Here is a 9,006-nt window from a genome sequence, read left to right on the forward strand (position 1 = left end):
ATTCTTTTCTCATGTGTTTTGAATACATTTGTTTTTAATGTGGCTGTAACAACAAAAGATAGAAAATATTTTTTAAAGTTTAGAGTAAATGTTTAACTTACTGTTTAATCTGCTTTTTAAAAAATTGGGTATTTCAATCTTTTAAATTGCTAGCTGCAAGACTATTCCAGCTAGGCATTTCAATCTATATTTTAGGTGCTTTTGAGATAATTGCTAGACAGTGCCAATGGAGGGCATTATTCCTTTGTGCCTGTATATTGGCCTCTATGTATAGTACTAAAATTAATGCAGCTTTCTCTTTAACTTTCCAGTCTTCCTTGTTGGTGGTATGTATTTCTTCTTCTTCTTTTTTTTTTTTTTGAAGAAGAAATGCTAGTATATCCAAGAACCTAGATAAAGAAGTGCACTTACACTCAGAAAATAATTTGCACTTAATCCAAAAGTCTTGGTCTTCCCTTTAGTCCATTAAAATGTTATTCTTTTCTAGTTTGTGTTGATTGCTACAGCATTTACTAATTTGCCTTTCACATTTAAATGGTTCTGTGCTAATCAAAACTTATACTTTATTGTTCATTATGGTAGAGGCATTATTAATTCATGCATTTTGTATTCAATTTGGTACTCAGAGAAATGCATCAGTTGTCAATTTACTGAGCATGCAACCCTTAATGCTTATATGAAAAAGCAATGCTTCAGCTTGATAGCACAGGAAGCGTTCCTTGTAGCTTCTAAAAGATCTTGTACATGCATATATTTATACACCATATACATACATGCATATACTATGTATGTTTACACATGTAGATATAGCTGAGCAAATGTTAAAAATATTAGCATCTTGCTACACATTGCAGGTTCTTATGGTTATTTGAGGAGGACAGATTACACGCCTCCCATTTACCTGAAAATGAGGAACTATCTGGGTTTGGCATTGAATGAAAGCATTAGTACACACATACATGCATGGTATGCACACATCCATAGTAGATTGCATGCTAGGGTATGTATGTCTGTAACTGTCTTTTGAGTTTTATTGGAATAAGTAATATTTTCTTCACTGAAATTTGCTGTCTTTTTAGCCTAAAAATTTATTAGTCCAGACTATATGCTTCACTGATTCTCTCCTAAAGCTTCATTGAGCTGCATTAACAGTTTCAAAACATTTCTGAGAAACCAAATCTAAATCTGGATTTTAAAAATTACTTTCATTAAAACTGTGTTTTACTGTAAAATTATTAATCATATAAGAATTGATTAAGCTTTTATGAACATTGGCCCTAGGTATTTCTCATGAATCAAAACATATTAAAACTGTAAGTGATTGGCACTAGCTTAAGGCTGTTGTTGTTTCTAAAAGTTTCTACATTTAGATTATAAATCTGATTCATATTAAAGTACTATTAAGCACTGTTTTATAGAAAAATATGACTCGAGTGAATATTTTTGTATTTTACATGGGCCAGTTTATATACTGCTATTTACACTATAATTTCCTATAACCATATGCTCTTTGTACCTTTTGTAAATTTTTTGTTTAATTTTATTGAGTTCACACCTTAATGGTAACACTCTATTTGGTTTCAGGTCTTCTTCATGTTTTAACATTTGTATGAAGTAACTGGTCCCTGTAAATACCTTTTGTGTTTTTTTCTCAAATGTTTAAGCCACTAGTTGATGTATGGTCTCTCTTTTTAGCTATTTGCCTGTTTTGTTTGCTCAACATTGCTTCTCAAACAATAAAGATTCTTTTATTTCTTAAGGAAATTTGCTCACATTTTTTTCCTATTGGTTAAGTTTAAGATTTTATGTGCTACCTAATGACAATTTCTCTCAACAGTAAAAACTTTAGAAATGCTTAGAACATAATTATTTCCAAAATGTTTTCTGAATTATGTAGGCCTCAAATGATACTAGGTTGGCTAGAGTAAGAATCACGTGAGAAGGGTATATTTTCCCATCTCTACAGGATTTCATTTAGCAGGTTTGGGGTGAGGTGTGTGTGTGTGTGTGTGTGTGTGTGTGTGTGTGTGTGTGTGTGTGTGTGTGTGTGTGTGTGTACAGAATGTATGTGTGTGAGAGTGTGTGTGTGTGTGTGTGTGTGTGTGTGTGTGGAGAGAGAATGTATGTGTGTGAGAGTGTGTGTGTGTGTGTGTGTGTGTGTGTGTGTGGAGAGAGAATGTATGTGTGTGAGAGAGAGAGAGAGTGTGTGTGTGTGTGTGTGTGTGTGTGTGTGTGTAAGTGATACCTAGCAAGTGAGAGAAACAATGATCTAGAATATTTCAGGGCTGGAAGCATGGCTCAGTGGAATCACATCAGCTTAGAATATTTATTTCATAGTAAAAAGTTCGGAGTATCTTTATATACACTTTTCTCAATTTCTATTTAATGTTCATGCATAGCATGTGCATGCTGTAGTCATTCATATGAAGCTGTTGATCTGACCAAAGGAGAACATGTCTAATGTATCTCTTGGATTACTGTAAAATGCTTATACTTCGTTATGAGTGTGGCTCAAGTAATAGAGTCCTTATCTACCAAGCAAAGGCCCTATTCAAACGCCAATACTGCAAAACAAAATTCTTGAACTTTCTAGTTTCTAACTAGTTTCCCAGTCACCTTAGTACACCACATAAAAAAATTTAGCAACCTTAGCCAGTGATTTTCCTCCTGTGTGTTATCACGTTAAACAATGTACAGGTTGTCATAGCTCCCAGTGTGACTACTAGCTACCATGTGCTTTAGTCACGTTGCTTAACTTCTAAGGTCTCAGTTCTAGGTTTTGGGGGCTTTAAAATCCTGTTAGTTCTTATTTCTTGAATGATAACTTCCATTTTACAGAAGATAAACACATTTGAATATTTTTAGAAGCAATCTGGTAAAAAGTTTTTATATATCAAGAGCATATATTACTTCAGTATAGTCTGTACCATGCAAGTTTACTGCATGTTTTGTACTTCTTGATTTTTTGTTGATCATGGGGCTTGCATAAGTTATACTGAGTAACTTCAAATATTTCTTCAGTTCCATGTGATACACTTCAAACAATTTGAGTATAGATCTAAAAGGGATATAGAAAAGATGTCACATTAAGAATATGATATTGGGGCTGGGAAGGTGGCTCAGTGGTAGAGCGCTTGCCTTGCATGCATGAGGCCCTGGGTTCGATCCACATAAGCAAAAAGAAAAAAGCCGGAAGTGGCGCTGTGGCTCAAGTGGTAGAGCACTAGCCTTGAGCTGAAGAGCTGAGGGACAGTGCCCAGGCCCAGAGTTCAGGCCCCACGACCGGACCCCCCCCCAAAAAAAAGAATATGATATGTAGAGATTTGGGTTATAGGTCAAGTGTAAAGAGCCTGCCTAACAAGCATTAGGCCCTGGGTTCTGCCAAGGATGTGATTGTAAAGCCAACTCTTCAAGAAAGAAATCTGGTGTGTTTTGGTTTTGGTTTTGTTTTTTTTTTTTTGGCCAGTCTTGGGGCTTGAACTTGGGGCCTGGTTTCTGTCCTTGAGATTTTTTTTTGCTCAAGTCTAGTGCTCTACCATTTGAGTTCAGGGTTCCATTTCCAGTTGATTGGTGCTTCATTTGAGATGAGTTTATTTATAGACTTTCCTGCCTGGGCTGGCTTCAAACCATGATCCTGTGTAGAATTAGGATTACAGCCATAAGCCACCACCCCCCAGGCTCAAAGAGAATACTTATTCTTTTTCTGTGCATTCACAAATGAGATTTCACTAATTTCCTTTCCTAGTTCTTTTTCCTCTTTTTTTTTTTTGTGCTGGTCCTGTGGCTTGAACTCAGGGCCTGGGCTCTTTCCCTGACCTTTTTTCAAGGCTAGTGCGCTACCACTTGAGCCACAGCTCTACTTCTGTCTTTTCCCTCATTTTTAAATTAGAGTCACCTTATTCAGAGAGTTTCATGTCATACCTACACACACACATACACACACGTGTGCACATGCACACGCACACACACATCTGAGAGAGAGCACCTTAATCAGACTTAACCCCTTCCATTGCTCTTCCTCACTACCCTAATTCCTTCTCAAACCACTCTCAGTGAACTTCATTGTTCATTTTCACATTAGTAATCATTTCTGAGAGGTGTAAGTATAGCTCTGTTTTCCAATTTTTTTGGCTGAAAATTATCTTTGAAAATTTCTGAATTGAAAATCAAGGATTAACAGTATTTGATTTTGTTCTTTTGGTACCAGTCCTGGGATTTGCACTCAGGGTTTGGACGCTGTTTGAGCTTTTGTGCTCAAGGCTAGCACTTGAGCCACAGCTCCACTTCTGGCTGTTTTAGTGGTTAATTGGAGAGAAGAGTCTCACAGACTTTCCTTCCTCGAACTGTGTTCCTTAGATTTCGGCCTCCTGAGTAGCTAGGATTATAGATGTGAGCCACCAGCACTCAGCTTTAGCAGTATTTTTAATCTACATGAAACTTTTCAATGAAATTTCAGTGGTCATGCAACTTTCTAATCTTTAAAAATATTTTATCACTTCTGTGGCTATTTGACTTTCACAGAACTGAAGGTGCAATTCAGTGGTAGAGAACTTGCCTATCATATGTGAGTTCCTGAGTTCAATTCCAGTACTAAAAACCAGAACATAAATACATGTTTCCTTCACCCAGAAATGCTTTCTTATTTCACATACTAATTGAGAGCATTTTAAGTAAGGGACAGCATCTAGAAACATCTTTGTATTAGTGGAATTGCCTTTTTGATCTGCTCTGGGAATATTTGTCTTATGTGAAAGCCTTATTGGCAGTATTTATGAAAGTCATTTCAGTACTAGGTCAAATACCCAATTTGGGAAAGAGGGCTATGTGTCTGTTGCCAGAATAAGAAATGAATCCACTAATGAATTTTGTAAAATCCAAGAGATATTAAATCTAAGGCATAATACTTTATGGTATGTGTCACCAAATACTTTATTGGCTGGGTGGTAATTTGGGAAATTGAAGGGGATGAGCTAACTGGGGACTTTTAACACCCATCTACTCACAACTCACGTCTGGCAACTTCAGCTATCTCAATTCTTAATAAAACTAAGTTTTAAAAATTAATTGAATTGGCAGCCAAACTCAATGTCAAAAACTATTAAGTGCCAGGGTTGCGTCTTATTCCCAGTTATTGCCCGAGAGTTTAACAGACAAACAAAACAAACATACAAACAAAAAAAACAAGCCTGGCACATTTCTTAAATTAAAATTGCCTCATAGCCTGTCCATTTTTATTATTACTTTTTTTGTCAATCATGGGGCCTGAACTCTGGGCTGGTCACTGTCCCTGAGCTCTTCAGCTCAAGGCTAGTGCTCTACCACTTGAGCCACAGAACCACTTTCCCTGTCCATTTTTATTTCAACACAATTCCAATAAGCATAATTACCTGATTTATTGATCTCTGGTAGATTGCAAGCCAAGAAGAGAAGTAGGAAATGGGAATAGAAATGGCACTTGCACATCCTTGCCATTTTCTTCCCTGTGCAGGTGTGTGTCCATCCATCTGCACCATTACTTTTCTCCAGTGTCATAGGATGCTATCTTCCTGTCCAGGGCTTTTGGAATCTACTTCTTAGGAGGCCTTGTACCATTCAACACCTTCAACTTACCATTTGCTAATGGTAGTTTTCCTCATCCTATAAGCAGCTAAGTTTCATTCTGTAAGCATGTATAAGTGTGTCCCACAAAAATGTCATCTTCATGTCCTCCTAACTCCCTCCATATTATCCTCTCTTAACCTTCAACCTATTGAGGGCAGTATTGTGTTTATATTCCAGATTCTTGATTTTTCTAAACAATCACTCTACACTCTTAAACCTGGAGAATTTGACTAATACCCTTTACCTTCTGTATTGCTAGACCTAATGGATATTTTTCAGGCTTCTGTAATATTTTATGCTAAACTTTTTGAAGGTCTTTCCTTCCTGGCTTCTGTGGGACCATTGTCTACGTGCCCTTTTTCTACTCCTTTGTTCCTCAAATATTGGTATTCCCAAGGGTTTTGTCTCTGGGTCTAATTTTATTCGCAAACTGAGAAGTATCTTTGTCTATGATTTTTTTCTTTTTTAAATCATTTTCAAGTAGTTGTACAAGGTAGTTGCCACTTAACAAAGCAGTTTATAATACAATGTTTGTCTATGATTTTTATTACCACTTAGGTTTATATAGCCCCTTTAGATACCTTAAACTCAATAAAAAACAGAGTGTCTCCCCCTTCCACATATCTTTTCCTGATCTTCTACCCATCCATTCTCAACACCTACAAACATAATAAATCTGAAATGCATAGTTCTTCCTCTTGGATTACTATCATAATGACTGGCACCAGCATTTACATAATAAAGTATAGAATTGGAAACTATCTTGTTATCACCTCTTCCTATACCCTGTACTTCTATTTGGTCAATTCTAACTTTGAAATGAATATTCAGTCTCTCTTGCATCTGTGCCTCATTTATCCAGTTCAGGTCTGTGTTATAGGGTAATTGGCCTCTAGCAATAAGGATGCATCCTCACTTAATTACTGCTAGTCTTCCATCTGCCATAATTTCTTAAACAAATATGCTGATGAGGACTTTTTCCCATTGGGATAAGGCATAACAACCAAGCATAATGTGCTAGTTCTGTAAGCTGGTCTTAGTATGTATTCTGCCTCTTGGCTCAATGTTTTGGCTGTGCTAATCTTCTTGCTTTGCCCCTGTAGTGCCATGTTTTCTTAGTCTGTTTTTTTGCCTCTTTTTTTCTTATCTCTATAATGATTACTTGCTTGGTTAATTCCTATTTATCTTTAAAAATCAGCTCAAATGTGACCTTTTCAAAGTGCTGTGTAACAAGGCTGAGTTGAGTGTGTATGTGAAACACTTCCCTAATAACTTTTGTGTATTGGTTGCCCCTACCACATGGCATATTTTCAAATTATAACTATTGATTTCCTTGCCTAGCTGTCACTACAGATTGAGCATCTTTAAATGAACCCTTATGACACCATGGACATTTTATAGCTTTCTTAACCATTATGAAATGACCTCGGATTGCTATTCATTCATTTCTTGTGTCTGCTTTGCATAGATGTTTACTTGGAGAGTTATTTCCTAATGTTCATTATTCCAGGCCATGTACTTTTTCAACATAACATTTTACCTTTGAAGGCCCACACCCAAGGAAAAGCTAATTATATTCATTCGTTATCTTTTGCTAAAGGAATCTGGGAACTATGTGATCACTGTATACTTTTTTGACCAATAATTGACCTTTTTGTTTCAAAAAGCATATGATTTGGTTATTGGAGATTCACTCAAACATCTACCTCATTTGTTGATAATGAATGCCAATGACTTGTTACCTTGGTTTAAAAACAAAAGAAATCAAAGGAGGAGGCAACAATGCTTGATAAGAAATGTACTCATTACCTTGCTCATGTGATTATAATCCCTCTGTACAGTATTTTTGCAATAAAAAACTTATTTAAAAAAAGAAATGTGGGGCTGAGCATAGTGATGCACACTTGTAATCCCAGCTACCTGAGAGGCAGAGAGCAGGAGGCTTGAATTTCAAGGTTAGCCTGGGCAATAAGTAGTGAGACTCAATCTCAGTAAACAAGCTGGATGTGATGGTAAAGTCTGTGATTCTAGTTACTTGGGAGGTATAAGAGGATTGTGGTCTAAGGTCAGTTGCACAGGAGGAAGTATTTGAGTCTGAGAAAAAGGCTGGGAGTGTGGCTCAAGTGGTAGAGTGCCTCCATAGTACACATGAGGCTCTGAGTTCAAACCCCGGTCTTACCAACAAAACAGAATAAAATAGGTGAGTTGGGAAGTGCTGTCATTTTAACTTAAAATGGGTAGATATGGAATTTTGTCTTTGTTTCTGTTCTCAATTTTCCTTTCTCCACATCTAGCTCAAGACTGCAGTGCAGATGACGACAACTTCCTTGTGCCCATAGCGGTGGGAGCAGCCTTGGCAGGAGTACTTATTCTAGTGTTGCTGGCTTATTTTATTGGTCTCAAGCGCCATCATGCTGGATATGAGCAATTTTAAAACCTGCAATCTGATTTATTACACAAAAATACATGCAAATAACAAAGTTTCCCTGCTTCTTAGCGTATGAAACACTGTTCCTTAAAATTGCTATGCTGATAACTTTTAATTCTTAAATCTAAACCCCAGAATTTTGAGGTTAGTATTTACTAATAAAAACTGTTCTTCCCTTGAGGTTAAAGTTGAAAGTGTTGTATTTACAGGTCCTGGAGACAACTTGTTAGACTCTTGATACGTAATGTTTTAAGATGTGTCTTAAGCTTTGGCCAAATTTTGGTTCTAAACTAAGATGCCTTAAATTTATTAACATGGTCATTTTAAGAATAAAATACGTAGTTGTATCTTACTGGAATTAATAAATATTGTTTCACTACTGGTGTTCTGTTTCAATGCATGAAACTATACCGGTTTAAACTCATCACTGTACCTTTGCAGATAGTTCGTTCAGTAAGTATTGATGTGAAATTCATGCCCATCTGATATACATAACCTTATTTGTCAGTGGAGTGAAGTAGAGTCTGTCCTGAAGACTATCCCCATTTTTAAAGTTGTGACTTTTGCTGTTGTTGTTTTTCCCATTCGTGTTATGGACGAAATTACTACCTCATGTTTGTGATTTCCTCCCGCCCCCTTAGGTAAAAACAGCCCAAAGAGGCTTCCACAAAACTTAAGCTGGTTTTAGAATTAAAGGTCTTTTATTATTTCTTTTTCATCAGTATAGACTGAAAAGATTCAAACATATATAACCACTTACATTGGTTTCCTTTTTTTCTTTGCTCTTTGGATGCCTGATTAACATTGAAAGATAGAAATAGTGTATGAACTAATTAGGACAGATTTGTGTTGTGTTTTTCTACCTCATCTTGTTGATCTCTGGAGCATTACAATTGATTTAGTTTTGTCATCATGCTGGTACTTATGAAATGTAAGCTAACATCAATCTAAGAAGGGAGGTGGTAAAGCATAGTGGG

The 9,006-nt window shown here is 36.4% G+C and overlaps 1 protein-coding gene across 1 annotated transcript in view; it reads left to right on the forward strand.

Annotated features, from left to right (window-relative positions):
- Nucleotides 1-8,408, forward strand: part of Lamp2 (lysosomal-associated membrane protein 2) — a 44,514-nt gene extending 36,106 nt beyond the window's left edge. The window contains exon 9 of the mRNA XM_013018135.1: nt 7,896-8,408. Coding sequence (XP_012873589.1) covers nt 7,896-8,035 — 140 coding nt within the window. The 3' untranslated portion in view covers nt 8,036-8,408. The remainder of the gene's footprint in view (nt 1-7,895) is intronic.
- The last annotated feature ends 598 nt before the right edge of the window (nt 8,409-9,006 follow it).

This window comes from Dipodomys ordii, unplaced genomic scaffold (genome assembly GCF_000151885.1).
Source record: "Dipodomys ordii isolate 6190 unplaced genomic scaffold, Dord_2.0 Scaffold38, whole genome shotgun sequence".
In the NCBI taxonomy this organism is placed as follows: Eukaryota; Metazoa; Chordata; class Mammalia; order Rodentia; family Heteromyidae; genus Dipodomys; species Dipodomys ordii.